At 40.6% G+C, this 18,622-nt stretch overlaps 1 protein-coding gene across 1 annotated transcript; it reads left to right on the top strand.

Moving 5' to 3' along the window:
- Window positions 1-591: 591 nt before the first annotated feature.
- Window positions 592-18,052, top strand: LOC108676923. Its single transcript, XM_018165084.2, has 13 exons — window positions 592-2,826; window positions 5,903-6,126; window positions 7,172-7,385; window positions 9,062-9,210; window positions 10,126-10,354; window positions 10,547-10,672; window positions 11,315-11,380; window positions 12,287-12,507; window positions 13,267-13,471; window positions 14,759-14,904; window positions 16,578-16,725; window positions 17,040-17,165; window positions 17,393-18,052. Exons 1-13 carry the CDS (start codon window positions 995-997, stop codon window positions 17,448-17,450), a joined length of 3,744 nt encoding a protein of 1,247 aa, XP_018020573.2. The 5' UTR covers window positions 592-994; the 3' UTR covers window positions 17,451-18,052.
- The last annotated feature ends 570 nt before the right edge of the window (window positions 18,053-18,622 follow it).

The raw sequence follows: 18,622 nt of genomic DNA, 5'->3' as shown, positions 1-18,622 counted from the left end.
TGTGGAGTGTAACCACGACAACGTCGTGGTTACAATTAATGAAAAACTCGTCATCGAATTCACGCCCGACGTAGATAAACCTCCTGTTTCGCATTCATACAGTTATTGAAGTTTGATTTTCTGTTTTTAAGCCATTACTACAAACAACGAGATTGCAATGAAAAAATTTCTCGGGGAATACGAATAGGGAAACCAACAAAAAAAACTTGTTTCTATATATCAGAAGATATAATTTTTCGGTATTACGCTCCTGATTAACGGCTATTTATTACATATGGAGATTTGTTTTACATTTTATAAATTCCAACCTATAAAAGAAGTAGCTCTCGTCTGTCCCGTCTTCCACTATATAGGCACTGTAGTGTCCACTGTCACTATCCAGTGCTGGCCGCCAGCTCGTAGCTATTGGAGTTATGCAGCAGTTGCTCATGCTGAGCAGGCGCGCGAAGTGTTATTCATAGCAGTGGTTGTGCTCATTGCCTCGGGTTAGCTATTCCAAATAGCAAAAAAATTTTCTGTGTTTTCGATTCTCCAATACATTAATGTTATAATAATTTGAGTAACGAGGTTAATTTGTGTGTTTAAGTGTTTCTCGCCGTTGATTTATCCAGCATGACGACTTTGCGATTTGCTACCGTGTTAAACATTATTTCATATTAGCCCCTAATGTTTAGATTTTTAGTACCTAGTACCTTTTAGTACCCTAGAAACTACTGCCCTACAACATTTGAAATTTGACATCAGCAACCAAGACCAGCGATGAGACGAAGCAAAATATTGAAAATCTGCTAGTTACAGTTTTGAACACGAATTTGCAATTTCGTGGGATCGGTAGCAAAATAGCTTACTACGCACCAAGTGCGATGATATGATTACATTGTTCTTCATTGACAGCTTTCAGTGTTTAACTTTAGTGTGATTAAAAGATTAGTGATTAGTGAAAGATTCGGCACTAAGCCGAATCTTTCGTTTCATGGAAGAGATTTAACAGAAGATGGCGTCCTTGGCAGTTGGAGCACCAACGTCTAACCTAACGGCCTGTTACGAGGTAATGAAAATATATCACAATAATATCGTAGGAATTTTACAACTTTGCCCCGAGTATACACGCAAAATTTTAGATATTGAGTGTAAGGACAAAAAAGACACCGAAAGTTATAAAGACTATTTGGAGAGGTCTGTAGGCAAACCCATCAGTAACACAAAGTGGAAAAATTTGTGTCGAAACTACAGTGAGACTTTTGCAACCGTCACAAATGTAGATACAATGGATATGACTGCTCTGTCGTCACTCTTTCAAATTGTCTTCACAGTGAAAAATGATAAAAGGGACAGCACACAACTACTAGAGAAGTTGAAAGCAATAAAAAACGTCAGAAATAATATCATGCATGATGACAGTTCTATGAGTGATGCAGATGCATTTAAAGCAATGACAGACAAAATGTTCGAGCTAATCGAAGAAGCTGGAAAGTTTTACGACTTTTCTCCGAGTGAAAGCAATGCCATGGAACAGGAGCTGAAACTCCGTATAAGCAACATAAACGCTGTTGATTGTAAAATGCAGTCGTTCAACATGGGATACGTTGTGACGGAAGGCCGAAGAATTGCCGAGTTACGGTTCAAAAATTTCATTCAAGAAGAGCTCCTATTCACGTCTGGCCATGTTTATAGGCCAGCTGTGTTCTATTCACCTGATGTGACGCAACAAGGGAATGATGATAGCCTTCTACCATATCAAAACATGTTCGCCAGTAGCGAGCTATTCTTGCTGCTTACTGGAGTTGCAGGGGCTGGCAAGACGACATTGATTAAGAATATAATCCTGCAGTTCACTGGATTGCAATCTGACGTCCCCAAATATCTACAACGTTACAAGTTACTTCTTTACATCGAGTGCAGGGACAGAACTAAGAAGACATTGCTTACAGTCGTTAGAGAACATTTTGGCGACGTGTGCACGGAACTCGGAGAAACCAATGTTTTGCAAATACTTCTTGCTCTCCCGATGCTAATTTTGGTCGATGGATTCGATGAGCGAAACAAGAAATCAAGTATAGTCCTTAATGAATTGTTTCAGAAAATATGGCACTCTGATTCTAGTGTCCTTATCACGACTCGACCGATGGCTGTCGATGATCTCAAGCAACTAATCGTTGGAAAGAACGGCACGTTTTCTGAGTACAAGATTGCGCCTCTCTCAGACTTGTCAAGTCAGTTGAAGTTCATCGATACGTATGCAGAAAGTCTAGTCGGTGACAAAGCTTCCGCAAAAGTCATACGTAAACTTTTTACAAAACTTGACTCGCAACTCAGGAAACTCTTCTCAGAACCAATGATGTTACTGCATTTCTACGACATAGCTTCAGAGACGCCTGACAAGGTGAGCAAATGGAAAAATGAAAATGACGTGGCAAAAGATACTTTCGAGCTATACAGAACTCTTCTGGATTCAAAGTTACTAGAAACAGTTGTCACTAACAGAGCAGTTCTAATTGATGATCTCTTCATGGCCATCGGGAAGTTGGCACTGGAATTTCTAAACCGTGACATGATTACCTTCACTAGGAGTGAATTCATGGGTTTCGAGCGTCTGTGTCACGATGGGACTAAGACCTACGGTGCCGAGAAGGAAGTTGACTCAGGAGTGGTTCTCTCCACAATGTTTAGAATGAACAGACCTCTTTCACGATCCGTCAAGACTACTTACTCATTCAAGCATAAATCACTGCAGGAGAAATTTGCTGCTCACTACGTTGCCAGGCAAATGCTGGAGCCCAATGAACCACTTGATATACTAATAGGATCGACGGCTACGAATGCAAGGTAGGTCTACATTGTACAACTTCGACAGTCAAGCATAAGACAACAACAAACAATTAAACTGTTGATTGATATATAATGTAGCTCATTCAATAATTTTTTCTTTTCATTACATTCTATGTTAACTTTAATGGATATAAATATAATTAACGCGACCGGAGTGTAGAAGCAATTTGTTTGCATCCACTACTCAACTCAATTAACGCTAAAACGCTTCTCATCATGAGTTACATACAGCCCGACGCAAAAGGTTAGCCCCACCCCATTAAAACATCATAACACATCGAGTTTTGCCAGTTTTAACGTGCAAATGGTGGCAAACGAATCGTCTTGGTCTCAGTAATCTATAGCAGGTGAAATTTGATGAAAAAGTTAATTACTGGCGGAAAAATCAAGCAGTCCGTGTTTTTGCACCGACGCAAAAGGTTAGCCCCACTTTGCAGTTTCCAAAATGGCGGGGGCAGTGTAATGGTGTGGGGGGCCTTTCATGCAAACGGGACGAGCGAGCTCGTCTTCCTCGAAGGCAACCAGTGCGCGGACGACTATATGTCCAAACGCTCGAGGACCATCTACTACCCGTCATCCGCCACCAAATCCGCCGCGGCGCCATCTTCCAACAAGATAATGCCTCAATCTATACGGCGCGCACGACCAAGGCCTTCTTCAAGCGTGCCAAAATCCGGGTTATGGACTGGCCAGCCAAGTCCCCCGATCTGAATCCCATTGAGAACGTCTGGGGGTACATGGCTGGGATCGTCTACGCCTGCAGGAAGCAGTATGACACGAAGGAAGAACTCGAGTTGGCCATTCAAGCCGCCTGGTCCAATCTGGACCTCAACTTCCTCCGTAGATTGTCTCAGGGCATGAAAAAGCGGTGCTTGGATGTCTACAAAGGCAACGGGGAACATATTGGTAAATAATTTTTAGTTTTGCAGCTGACGTATGTTTTGTTTAGCCTAAAATGTCAAAATGTACAAAGTGGGGCTAACCTTTTGCGTCGGTGCAAAAACATGTGTTTTTCATTTTCTCCGTTACTAATTACATTTTCACTACAGTCTATTGTATTTTGATTACTGTGACCAAGACGATTCGTTTGCCACCATTTGCACAATAAAACTCGCAAAATTCGATGTGTTAGGATGTTTTAAAGGGGTGGGGCTAACCTTTTGCGTCGGGCTGTATGTGCGTTTGAAAGCAAAGTATAATCTAGAATATTATGTGTTGGGACAGACTGTCGAATATTGTTCAAAAAGGTGTTTTATATTTCTGCGAAAGATGTCAAATAATACACTGAAACAAATCGGTGTGTAGAAACTACGCACCAAAGTGACTATCCCGGCTTGTCCCAAAACGAGTTGCCAAAGGCGACTAAAGCGCCCCTTAAGCCAGCCGGGGTGCGTAATTAAAAGCTACTTTTAGCGCGTAAATAGAGAAAGCCTCAGTGAACTTACCTCCGGCCGATGCTTCATATGCAGTATGGTGAAGGAAAATACCATGTATAAAATAGCGCATAGGATGAGAGAAAGACTGCTGGAAGTACATCATTTTATTAGAATACCACATTATGAGTATCGCGTCCACTATTGCTATGTCTCTGATGCTAAAATTGTAACCGATTGAGATAAATTTACATTCAAATTAATTACTCAACAATATAAATGTAATAATTCGTATGCAATATATAGCCTAGGATTTTAACGCACCCTTGGTGATATTACAGGGTAACAACTCCAAAGAAAATACATGGCATCTATTGCTGTATAAAAATAAATATTTATTGAAATTCCTGTACATGGCTTTTCACAACGCAGCTTTCTGAACGTGTCCCTTCATGTTGAGATATGACCGGAATTAGTTCTGTTTCATGTTTTATCGTGACAGTTACATTATATGAACATATTATTCCAATTAGCAGCATTATTAGACATAGTATTTGCATATTAATTCTCTTACCATCAACTCTCCGTTGGAAGAACCACAGCCGACCGTAGCAGGATTCGAACCCGGGCTCGCTGCAGCTGCAGCAGACCGCGCGACGCCTTAGTCCACTTGACCATAGCAGCACGCATGCGTTGTAAACTAAAATAAACCTTTTAACCTAACTTTCTACATCATGACCGAAAAGGCACTCATGTGCCTACATTTTGTAGATATCATTTATTTCTGTTATTCTTCAGAGAAGGGACAATTAAACTCGTGGAAAGTTTAAAATCACCATCATCTACCATCACACATTGCAGGTCGCGTGCTATCGTAGGTTTGCATTACTGGTAGCATGAAAAACTGATCGACGTTGTACGAGGTGTTGGCGTTTAAGCTTTCCTCGCACCGCCAATTAATACTTGACTTTATTTGGGATAAGTAGAATTGTTATGTAACTCATTTGCTAAAATCAAGTCTATGATAAGCTCCAGGTTAATCTTTTGGCACACTTTTTATATACATTATTAGAAATAATGAATAAATTTTAAATATTTGTCGATGATCTTTTACTTGGCTCACCAGTAACACAGACTGTGATCGAATTGCGGTATGTTTCATAACCAATATGACAACAAAACCGCCTCTGTATTCGAGGCAATAAAACACCAACGATGAAAACTATAAAGCATGTGAATGTCGTATGTGTGTTTAATCACTATTGCATGATATCTTCCATTATTTATATTATCACTATTATAAAGTTGATTTAAGCTATTATCAATTTTTGTTAACTAGTAAATTCGAACTTGCATGTAAATTTTCGGTCTTCCTTATTGGTCCTGCCATGACGTCATCCGTCTAGCTGCAGTGGTAGTCTCTGGCTGAGCGAAAAATAGAGAAAACGGCGTACGAACTATTGTGAAAACGGCGAACGAACGTTTCGGAATTATTCGTTTAACTACATTGAGCGTGTTAGCCAGGTGAGGTGTCTGAAACTAACGCACCGATTTGTTTCAGTGTACCATAGTATTGCGACGGCTCTAAGGTTCCGTTCCAACCGGTTCAATTACGAGTTATTTTTCTTGCTACACTATTTTGTTTATCTCTTCTTGCAAGTTTTCTCCCTCAATTACTCTCATTTAAAATAATGTCTCAGCTTGCAGGAAGTCATGCAGTACGTAATTCAAGAACTGAGCAGCAGCAGCCCACCAAAGTTCCGGGCGCGATGGCCCGAACTGAGGGACGCCCTTACAGCCGCCGGCGTCGTCAGTGGCATAGACTGGCAGAACGTGCTGCTCAGGAGCCCCGATGTCATCGAGTTGGCGAAGCACGCGGCCAAGATCACAATCAAAGAGACTAAAGAGTGGAGCGTGCATACCGGTGGGTCATATTTATGATATACTTCTTCATGACATCACTTATTATGATATACTTCTTCATGACATCACTTGAGTTGCGTGATTGCCAGGACTGAGAAGTGTTTTCTGCGCTACTGACGCCTGAAGAAGAAAGTTCTAGGCCATTCAAGAATCCAGATCGTCATCTTCTTCATCCTCCTTCTCTGTCTATTAAAATACTCGTGATCATGTACAGAGTGCTTAATTTAAATTATTGAATGTGGTCAAAAGTATAACTTATTGTATTGTTTACAAGATGAATCTTTCGTTGTTGCAAAGTTCATTCGGTTTAACTAATGTCTTCATTGAGTCCTGCGAATCTTGTAGGTTTTTAAGTTTTCTCTCGTACAATTTATGTTTTAAATATTCTCACAGGAAAAATTTATATGCCTGCGATCCCGGTGGGCGTGACGGAATTATGAATGCTTCTCAAATCAAGTGCGCAGGAAGGCTATGCATGCCGACAAATCTAGTAAACGTGCAGGCCACTAGTGCCGACAAGTAAAGTGAATGTGAACGCCACCCATGCCGACAAATAAAGTATACTGTATGTGAAGCCTACGCATGTAGATGAATTAAATAAGCGTGGAAGCCGCTCATGCCGACAAATCAATAGAACGCGAAGGTCACTCATTCCGACAAATAAAGTGAACGTAGCGGTCGTAGCGATGTTAACTTTCTCTGATATATATTTAGTAACATCAGGACCACATTTCTACAATTTCTATTGCAAGTCGTACCAGTTGTGATAAAGTAGAAACCATAACGAGCGTTAGCTGGCGAATTAACGCTCTCATATATATATAATTTTCAATGAACTTGCCAATTATGTAAGCTTAATTACGTTTGTATCATTTTGACTTGCGCCTTCACCACACAAAATATTGAGAAATTGCTCAAACGTAAAAGCATTATAGTATTCATCATATATCCAGCTCCAGTTTAAACAATTTCACTGTTTTCGTACATCCAACGCTGAAATTTCGTCTGACACTAAAAATTTAATACTTTCGGAATCTCTTCTCCAGTTCGCGATGTGTCGGCAGTGGCGCTATTGCTGCCTCACGAGCAACCTCAACTGATCTACGTACGCATGCGACCTGCCGTGTTGCGTTCAGTGAGCTACAGCTGGTCTAATTTGACACGTCATCATCAGCATCAGCTGAAGTTAGACTTGGAACCTGACGGACCGATGAGCCACGCCCCTTGTGACGATGTACTCGAGTGCCTTAGAGGCTCAGGGTCAGTGACGATAAGAATAAGTCCCCCGTCAGGGAGCTTAATTAATCTAGGGCATCAAAGAAGATTATTTTCAAGCCCCAAAAGCATCAGTCCGTTAAAAAAACTTATTCAACTGAATCAACGCTCTACATGGTTGAACTAGTAGATATCTGTTACGCATTCGACGCAATAATATTAAATTTTAGACTAAAAAATACGTTGTACAAAGAGAAAAATTAACTGATTTTTGACAACGTAAATGACATAATTGCATTCAAAGCGACTGGACTGACAAGCTTCTGTTTAGGTGACCTGGACGTGTAATGCTGACCAGAAGCAGATGTAGCATGTTTCGAAGGTCGTCTCTGTCTGTATTTGCTTCAGATATACTCTTGATCGCAGCCCAGAAATTCGCAGGGATGCTCCATTAACGCATATCTTGTTATTTTTAATTCAATATTTCGGGTTTCCGCCATTTAAACGTTAGGAATAAACAACATCGCCAGCCAAATCTGGTATAAGAATAAGCCCAATCATTAAGTTAAAATGTGTTGACTAAAATTTCGAATAAAGGATATTGTTCAAAGTTGCATTGAATCAGGTAGCGAATGGATATGAGAAGGCCTAATCACTGTTACGTATATGTGAAAAATAAAATGCAGATCCAGGTTCTAAGAATACGTTGTAACTTCATAACTATCTGAATTTGATTTCAACATTGCAACTTCCCTTTTACTATCGCTTTCAACCCACAGCACTTCGAAAATTTTGAAAACACATGAAAAGAGGATATATTTAAATATTACGCGATTGCCGTTCTCCAGCAAATGCATAACTATGCAAAATTTGAAGTAGATTAGATGAAATTCATTTTCAAGCAAAATGACTAACAGCTTATTTATTGTTTACCTCTGTCGCGTTCACTTGTGACGTATTATAGTTAAATTTGATTTTCTCTATTGAATAATTCGGTCTACCTTAGTAGTCTCCAGCTATACTGTTCAGTATTGAAAAAATTGCAGTAAAATTTAATTTGAATTGCAGATGTGATTTGTCAAATTAACTCATTTAGACCGATGCGAAAGATTTTTTTAGTGCAACGGGGCGAAAAGGAATACAAACAAAACTGACTAGATATAAATTAAGGCTAACAAATTGCATTATTGCAATCAAAAAGCAAAAAAAACATCCAGTATTGAAACTAATTTGTGCACTCTGTTGTTTGTTTTTACTATAATCACGGAATTGAATGTTACTAGCTTTGGAGTTTTCGTTCATGCATGAATCTAGAATGTCAAACACATGATGGTAGCCAAAGTTACATGGCATTTTATCCTAAGTTCGCAACTTCTATTGTCTTGTCATGAGCAACGGCCTTCGTGCTAGGCCCTAATATAATTATGTGAGAACAAGCAATTGAGAGCATTTAGTTTCACTCTCATGATGTTTATGAAATACATTTTGGTCCAAGATATGCCTGTTAACGGAACTTGCAGATGTCAAGAATCCGTTTATTTTCGTGTCAAAAAGCCATGTTGATCTTAGGCAGAAACTTAACTCCCCTCACCGACAAAAACTTTTAATACAGTCAAAACATGCTGCACAGCGTTCCCATTTTTGATCAAAATTGTTTTGGCATCTATTTAAGTGCTGTCAGTGCTCTTGGCAAGTAACCAAACTAATTTTGTCACGTGCAGGTGTCAGCTCACGGAGTTGTGGTCTTGTATCTGCAGTGCGTCTGGGGTAGACGCTGTGGCTTCTGCTTGCACGTCTAAAACCCAACTGCACATCTCCGTCCCCGGCCCGCTAAACTTGAACGCTCTACAAGGAAAATATGCGCGTCTGAGTAAGTGAAATCCCCTAGGTAATAGTAAGTAGCTATAAAGCGGCATTACGACTTGATTGGATAAGACATCAGAGTGGAAATTGAGTGGAAGTAACTAGTTCGTGCAGGTATCTCGAACCAGAAAAGGGGGATAGATGAAAACACTCTTCAGGGTCCTCCTGCACCCCATTCTAGAACACTGCCACTATAGCTTTGGGCGGCGTTCAAGGGGAGTGCGGAGCGGCAATTCAGCAATAATCGGGTCAAGATTCAGCAGAATACAGTAGCTGGTCTACTGACAGACTGGCAGTGGCTGACGCACTTTGGACTGCAATCATTTGGCACGAGAGGCTAGGAGAACATTATTCTGTACTCTTTAGGATTGTGCGTAATTCTGTACCAGACTGCCAGCTCTAACAAAGGAAGTGAGACCTTCAGAAATGTGACATATCACAGTTTCAGGAATTAGATGGCTCTGCAGATTCCTTCTAATGAACCGTCGAGCGGCAGAGTTCCTACTCATCGCAAGGGGTCTCATTTGGTTGCGACACCGAGACAGTCGCCACCAAAATAAGACCTTGAAGTGACAAGTGCGCGCGTTTTTGAGCACCATATAGACCATACGCCCCTGCCCTACTAAGGAGCTAGCATTTGGCGTCACTTCCCTAAATGAGGGGAGGTGCGCAGTTGCTTTGTTCTATGTTTCCCCTCGCGGGCTCCGATGGCGGCCGGCCTGCCGGTCGGCGACGGATCACCGTTATCCTGGCAAAGACGTCCACAACTCTACATTATTACTATTATAAATAAGGACACTTATTTATAATAGTTACATGACGTTTTTAGGTAACAGCAGATAGTTATCGTAGGTAAGGCATCTAATAATACTATATTCAAACTGAGTTCATGGATAAAAATCGAATATTTACGCTCCGGCAGTTGTGAACATTTGGCCGCTGGATGCTGCTTGGGCTGCCGTGCCTCAGCCATCTCTACTGGCGCCTCTACAGGAGGAGCACCGCGCTGTGATCGGGACCAAAGAGGTCGTCGCGGCCGGGGTGCGTCTGCCAGCTCTCCCACCGCCGTGGTTGTGGGTGCGCGGTGTCAAGCCCGGTAGCTGCGAGGCTATCGTCCGCGCCATCCGTACTATAATACCCCACACCAAAAGGTTATTTACTGGTCTTCTGCAAGCTTAGATGTAATGAAAAAATCCATTCCGTTGAATTCTTCATTAAAGATTTTGCGTTCAGATGGGGACTGCTTTCTTTGATGATCTGGCCGAGGGCACTGATTGGCAAATTATAATTAATTTTACTATTCGGCCAAATTCCTTCGAGCTCATTTAATAGTCCGTACTCAGACTGGACGACATCTCACTGCCGCTATGTGGTTTGAAGAAAGACGAGGTGAGGCTACTGTTGGAGCAACTTCACAGTGATGGCATCAGGACCAGCGTTGACGGCCAAACGCGGGTCACAAAAAACACGTGAGTCAGGACAAAAAACGGGACAAAAGTTAAATAAGTTATCGGTTTCTAGGGACAAAAACGTAAACCGATAACTAATATTGGCAAATTTGTTGATGCACAGTTAATAAATTGTTTCTACTCATCTCAAAAAAATATAATGTGTTTCTGTATAGTGGCTATGGGAAAAGGAATTCTTCAGATTTGCGACGGTTCTCGCTCACCGTCTCAAAGAATACGCCACGCGGTCCTCGTCGCCTCAAATCGGTCCATCCTTTGTGATGAAATTCAAATTTATTCATTTATTTTATCGGATAAAGCCGATTTCTTGATCTGTTAAACCTTCGTCGTTTAAATTAACCAAGGAAACAGTACCTTATACAGGATCCATCACTAGTTAGTAAATTAGTATTTAGTGAATTCAATTGCAGACAAATTTGGCTTTAGAGTCATTCAAAACGACAGCAAATAAAATCACTAGTATTTCGTGAACCGAAAATAAATATTTTATAAGAGTTCAATTCTTTTTTTTTATAATTTTTGCATTCTTTGTTTCCTAAATGATACTTGTTTCCTAGATTTGTTTCCTAAATTATATACTCTCTTATCTGTACATTTTTGAGATTCCATTTCGATGTGATGCTATAACTCTCGCAACGTCAGCCACCCGTTGCTCAACTGTGACGTCGTGACGCTCCACATAACGGACGACTGCGCTAACGGGACTGGGTGAGTGTCATGGGCCCTTACTAGGGGATCCAGTAAAGCTTGTGGTACAACCACATCCTTTAGGGTGCACGGAATAAACTAAAAATCCTACTCACCTAACCACATCCTGTAAAGCTGCACGGGCTAAACTAAAAATCCCACTCACCTAACCACATATTGTAGGCTGCACGGACTATACTAAAAATCCTACTCACCTAACCACATCCTGTAAAGCTGCATGGACTAAACTAAAAATCCCACTCACCTAACCACATCTTGTAGGCTGCACGGACTAAACTAAAAATCCAACTCACCTAACCACATCCTGTAGGCTGCACGGACAAAACTAAAAATCCCACTCACCTAACCACATCCTGTAGGTTGCACGGACTAAACTATAAATCCCACTGACCTACATCCAACCCAATCATGCCCAATGCGCCTTTCTCATCTCCTACTGTTCTTTCCATTTACGCTTCCCCTTTCTGGCCACTCTGCGCCACCTTTTGTTCTCTTCCACCCCTTCCAATACTATTGGCCCCGCAACAACGACAATTGAATTAGTTACGTGTTATGGGTTATGCATGATTTTTATTACAAGGCTCGAGTGAAACCGCAGCTAGATGGCAGTATTGTCTAAAGTAGGTAAGTGTTTTCATGAGGCTGACCTGCCTCCTGTTTAAAGGCCAGATGATGGGGTACAATTGCCAGAGCTCCTCCCTGGAGGCAGTTGGGTTCCTTTTTAGTACGGCTATTAAACTTTCCCCCTCCAGCTTTGCGGTGAAGTTAATCGTTGAGGAATTAGAGGTCATATCTTTACAGTATATTGTGTGAAGAATTTTAGTTACTGCTGATAAATAATGTCTGCACCAGATTGAATGTTCAGCTTGGCCTAGAGGCGTGGGCTGTAGTCAGTAATTATTGCAGGACAGCGAATGGCGTGAGCAAAGTCCTCGCGCAGCTACAGTCTACTAACATTGGGAACTCTGAGTCTCAGTGGACGGAAGTGCTGGACGCAATGCAGGAAGCCGGCGCCTCAGCACGGGACTGGCGGGAGGCACTGTTATGTCGCCCTGGCGAGACAAAGTTCGCCTTCCAAGCCGCGGAGACTACCAAGATGGAAGACAAGCAATTTACTATAACGAGCAGTAAGACTCTTGTCCGTATTGACCTTGTAGTAAACTTAAAAATGTACATGTAGCTGAAAAGAGGCAGATTTAAGATTCCGTTCCCGTAATAATTCGCTAGTTGGAAGCTAGCAGTCAAGCGTTCACCATTCGATCTTCATACTCTAATTTCATACATATATTACCTTGTCCGTACCGTAATTTCAGGCTACTTTTTTTGGTCCATATAATCCATTGCACCTTGATTGCTATTTACTCTAACCTGGTGGTGGTAAAGTCGTGCAATGCGGGTTGTAACTATAAAAAACGAGAGGTGGGTTGATGCGGGTTGCACCTATAAAAACGAGAGGGGCGAAGAGCTGCGCAGTCAGAGGCTTGAAGAGTGAAGTCAAGCGTCGTCTCCGGAAAGCTAGACAGCGGGCACAGAACAACGTCGCAACATCGGATTTCATCTGCGCCAACTGCGGTCGGTACTGCCATGCCCTAATCGGCCTGGCGAGCTACTCAAGACGCTGTTAACAGCGTGTTGTGCGGTGACAGACGTAACGCAGCCACCATCTTTCGAGATGGACGTATGCCAATGAATTCATTTCATCAAATTCATTATACTAGATTCATGCACCTTCTGCTCCTTTTCTCATGGTTGTGGTTCAAGTTAGCAATGCTACTAGATCAAGACATGACTTATGTGCATGTTTATGCCAAAGCAAGCTATTGTACTGCAACCTCAATTTAAAGGTAATACAACAGAGATTTTTAAAAATTGTGTTTCTCCTACAGGCCGAGACTTGGATGCGGTTGCACTGATGCTACCTCACGCCCAAGACACCACCGTGATGGTAAAGGCATCACTAGAAGCTCTGAGAGCACCCGGGTGGCAAGAGGTGGTGCGGTACCACCACGGTGAATTGAGGCTTCGTCTCCCACTCATGAGTCCTGGGTTTCAGCCTTGTGATGACTTGCTCGAGTCTCTGCTGGGCAGCAGGTAGGAAAGCCTGCATCTTCATTTAATTCCTACATCTCTTACTGCACATCACAAAGTGGTTTATGAGGCTGGAATTTTCACGAAATTAGCCATCATTGATGATAACTGTAATTTTTTCAATTTTGGAATGAATAGAGCATTCTAATTTTAGTATATGAGCAATTAATGAAATGAGGAGGACAACTTCGAAGGAATGGTCTTTCAAAATATTTTCTGTGAATAGGTACAATTATAAGGAATCTTCCCTTCGCAACAAGAAAGACACAATTAGAAAAATACCTATGCATTCAGTAGAATCGTTTTAAATGATTTCAGGTACCAATAACCACGGTGGCGGGATTATAGGTCTGAGTTGGGTTCTTATACGGTCCTATCGATATATTAGCGCGACATAGTATCACGTAGTTATAGCATCGGGATTATCAGGCGACTATAAAGTCAGAAAGGATATTCTGACCAGAAACTAATTTTGATCGGGTGGCCATGCAGACACAGGATAACTTTGCGCATGGTGTAGCGACTATTCGGCCGAAGCTTTTTAGGCGGTCCACGAATTTTGTTAGGGATACTGATAGAAACAGAGCGCGCTCCAGTTTTCAATATTTAATTTTGTTCTTTTTCAGATAACGTGTATCATGCTCTAATCCTAGCTAAACTTCCCTTTATTACATAGAATCGAATTTGTATTTACATCGAATTTACATTGCTCCAAAAAGCGTTTATTGATAGTTATTATATTTTTGACACTGATTATACAGCTCATAACTGAGAATCCCCTGTGGTACATTAACTTTTTTGCTTCTATTCTCTTTAAGATTAATATTGTATAGGGACTCAGTGACCGGCAAACAAAAACCGAACGACCACTTACGGGAAGTGGAATCTATGCAAAATTTAATTCTGTTATTCTCGGAAAATACCATATATTGTTCTTGAAATCTGTGAGCTTTATTCATATACAGCCATTAACTGGTACCAGATGTCGCATTCAGCCAATAGTTTTTTCACCTTTGTTTTCAATAGTTTACATTAATTAACGAGCTCATGTGCGCTCTAGATTCATAATTTTATGAAAGACTCGACAAATTAATGTCCAGTTTAGTATTTGAGTCTTCTTTTTCAGTGGAGTTCGCTGCCTGAAACGCCATGCGAAAAATATTTTGATGCTGCGATATGTCTCTCAACAGTTTGATAATGTTTATGTTCGTCAACAGATTTATATGCTGAAAGTCTAAATATTATCCTTCATTCTGGTTGCAGCGATACAAATATAATAAATTTGTGCAGGTCAAAAATAACAAGTTTTGTCGGGAGCATAAAATCGGCTGCAGGCGTCGCCTCGCTGGCAGCAGCCGCGACCTCAGCGCGTCTGCGTATCAGGCTGGAGGCTCCGCTGGACCTCAGTCCACTGCTGGGCAAATATGATGCTCTTTGTTAGTTTATTTTCATTTTATTTCAAAATTAAACTAACATTTTGTTAAAAAAATTAATTGGTTGAAATCAACAATATCAACAAATCACGAGTGTTGTTACTTACACGAGTGTTGTTCTGTGTAAGTTTTGCATCGCGTTGATTTTAAATAGGCGTTTTTCTGGGAACAATATTATATCACCTAATTATTTTTTCACAGGCTATTTTGCTGATTTTTCGCAGACGCTAAACCTAATGCAACATGAAACTCAGTGAGATTTATGTACTCACAAAACAATAAATATTTCTTTAAATATTTAGTGAAATACTCCAAAAATTAAACAAAGGAATTTAGTATTACAGATTTTTTAAGTAGAAGCTTATTTTAGTCGCTCGATGATCTCACAGTTCATTGATGTAAAGTTACGACAGCAGCCATTTGAGCATAAAAGTAGGATGCGAGAGAAACGATTGTGCAGGCTGTTAGAGCATTATTTGGCTGCTGAAAATGTCACGAAGGAATCTGCTCGTTATGGAAAGAAGACTTAGCCGTTGTACTGGTGGCAAGAGGCTTGATGAGTGAGTGGCTTGATGGCTCATACCCCTTATGGCTGTTTTGATTGACTTTTACTCATGATTATTAACATCTGAATGTAAGTACTGAAAAATCGGTTTAAGGACGAGATTCAGAATCAATATTTTCCATAATAATATACTCACTCATTGAATAGAATGTTGAAAAGAAATATTTCGCAAATAGGTTCTTTGAAGAATTGTAGACAGAGTTTTATTCATGAAGTTCAGACACTTGAAGGCAATGGATATAAAAATACCATATAAAGTTTGACAGGAGTAAAAACTTTTAATTACTGTTGCGTGAACAAATTAGTCTCAGATATTTTTATTTGCACTAAAAATGGTTGTCCTCATGATCAATAGAAGCACAAATGTGCTTGTAGTAAAATAATCATGATTATGAACTAGCTTATACCTTGTCGCTTGTGTGGAAACACCTCACTGGTTTATTTAGAGCTGCCATATTAAATGCGTAGAAAATCGGTCAACCTACTGTATCCACGCCTTAATTTACCTTGAACAGTAGTTTGTTTTCACACATTTGCCCATTAACAATACCTGTAAGTCTCATTTTTCTACATTGTATTCACACTTTAGCTCACATTTTAATTCATTCATAATATTACTATAGCACTGAGATTAACAGCCAAGACCCAGACCAGTGATTGGTTTTCACACGTGCTCGCACACTAGCATTCAGGAACTGAGACACGATTAGGAATCGAACATTGCTTCCTACTAACTCTCACAGTAGCACATACACTAAAGCGAATTCAGAGTAGCGTTCAGACATGCGGCCAGACTCGTACCCAGACAAAAAGCTATATTAGCACATTGCCACCTGGCAATGAAAACCCGAAAATCAGTCCAGAGAAAATGCGACTAAGATCATAATATTAGCGCCGGAACGTGCGCAATTTATTAAACTGACCCCATTGACATGAATGCATTACCAATTACATTGTCATTCCGCGGGCGCTTCTTGCTGCTATTTCTCCTCATTCTCATACGCACATGATTGCGGGGACGGTTCGAATGGCGTATTATGGCCATCACATGTCGAATATAACAAGACCCAAGATTGTAATTGGCAAGATAACAATATAACTTTCCCAACAGTCATTTATACACCTGTGATCGGCACTACCGTGGCTGCAGTACCACTACCAAACACACCTCCTCCTTGGCTGGTGGTGCTACGACCGCCGGCTGGGAGCTGGGAGGCGGTGGCCCAAACTGTGCTAGCTTATGCGCCTCGCAGCAAGAGGTAGAAGTATATCTTTTCTGATGTGGACCTGATATTTATAATAAATTCATATTCAATTGACTTTCTTGTTATTCTTTCAGCGCAAATTAATTACTCCTTCACTTCATAAGGCAACTTTAATTCATTGTAAAGAGACGATCACAGATCGTCATTTCTGTAGGATCGTTCACTTATTAGAAAAAAATGTACGGCTAGAACAAGTATCGCCAAATAACCATCATATGCATTTCAGTACGGAAATCATATGTATTTCAGTTGATTTGACATCATTGTCTCTGTTCACATATTCTATATTCCATTAAATCTCATCATAGGTACAGCAACATTCACTTGGTTAGACCAGCGCTGAGCGAGAACGAGGAGCGGCGGCTGCTGGCGTTGCTGCACGAGGAGGCCATCAGGACCGACGACGCGGGCACCACGCGTGGCGAACCTGACGGGTGGGAATCTGTATTTCAAAGACGGCAACTGGGAGATTGTTTTTAGTTATATTAACATTAATTTAGTCATTTTGCTACTTTTTATCTTGTTTCTCTAGAATTTATTAACATGGGTTATGTGTCGTGGCTCTAACCCTTTAGCAGCGTGACAACCTCTAGACTTTAGATGCAGATTCTTCGAGTTTTACGTCTCGAGTCACTGTAACAACAAAGTTCATTTATTGCAGAGAAGGCAAGCGATGTCTCCATATCTGCGACGATCCTCCCGCGACCTCGTGTCCGTGACCTAACCTTGCGGTCAGGAACGCTTCATCGAGCTCTGGAAGGTCACCCAAAGTGCTCAATGAAAAAATAAATATAGAATTTATTACTAAAGCAGAGCAGCTGTATGAGAATGAAGCAGTATAATGCACAGCGTTTGTGTACAATGTTATGCTGCTCGTCGTGCAGAAGTTTCACACCTAAATTCAAACTATTCTTCGTAGGCCAGCCAGTGCAAATTTAAGGCCCATGCAGACAACTCAATTTGATTGCCTTACTTTATTTTTGGACATGAACCCGCACCTTACTTTCAGCTTTTATTCCTCTGAGTGGTGCATTATTTCTCCATGATAAATTCCAAGTAGCCAGTAAGTAGTAGCCAGAAAATGGGAATATTTTCAGGTCAACTGATCTACTTCACTGATAGGACTCTATTTTGAATTGTACGTTTGAATTTTACTGTTGCTAACCAAATGCGATACAGACAGAATTTTATCCAAAGAGCTATATATGCAGTCGAAATGCGCTCAACATATACCAAATATATGTCTTTGCAATATATGAGTAAAATTTTGAAACAACTTCTTGTTTCACGGACTTTATTTCTAATACAATTTATCCTGAAGAAAAGCTACTTAGACTGAATCCGAAGTGAGAGACTTTTGAGCTCCAAGAAAAATTCAGGAAGATTACATTATTTCTGCAAAAAGACATTTGGCTCATATTTACTTTTAAAATAATTTTTTAATTGTCAAATTCCCGGTATTTATTTAATTTATTTTAAAGATAGATATTCAAACACATTAGAACAACGATAATAAACTACCGTAATAGTAACTGTCACGGTTGACCGGTGTCGGAGAGAAAATGGCAGAAATAGGGTTTATATAAAAGAAAAATATATCGTACGATCATTACAGTCATGATTGATTCGAAGGTTACATTACGTCTCAGGTCCAAGAAGGAGTTGACAGGTGAGATGACTTGAAGGCCGTTTGCTGCAGCATAAAAAAAATTGTGATATTAGATTTTAATCGGGTTTAATATTTCTCGGAAATGAAGTAATTTTCGCCTATTATTCATCCCACTTACCAAAATTTCAGAAAATTTGTTTGCATCCATCAACCAAACTAATGCTAACTGGTAACCAACTACTGGATTTGGTGAGAGCGTGCACCTAATGGCTAACTGCCCGA

This window comes from Hyalella azteca, unplaced genomic scaffold, assembly GCF_000764305.2.
Source record: "Hyalella azteca isolate HAZT.00-mixed unplaced genomic scaffold, Hazt_2.0.2 contig12663, whole genome shotgun sequence".
NCBI classification, from domain to species: domain Eukaryota; kingdom Metazoa; phylum Arthropoda; class Malacostraca; order Amphipoda; family Hyalellidae; genus Hyalella; species Hyalella azteca.
The sequence above is the reverse complement of the archived record's forward strand: the minus strand, read 5'-3'. Positions and strand labels throughout refer to the sequence as shown.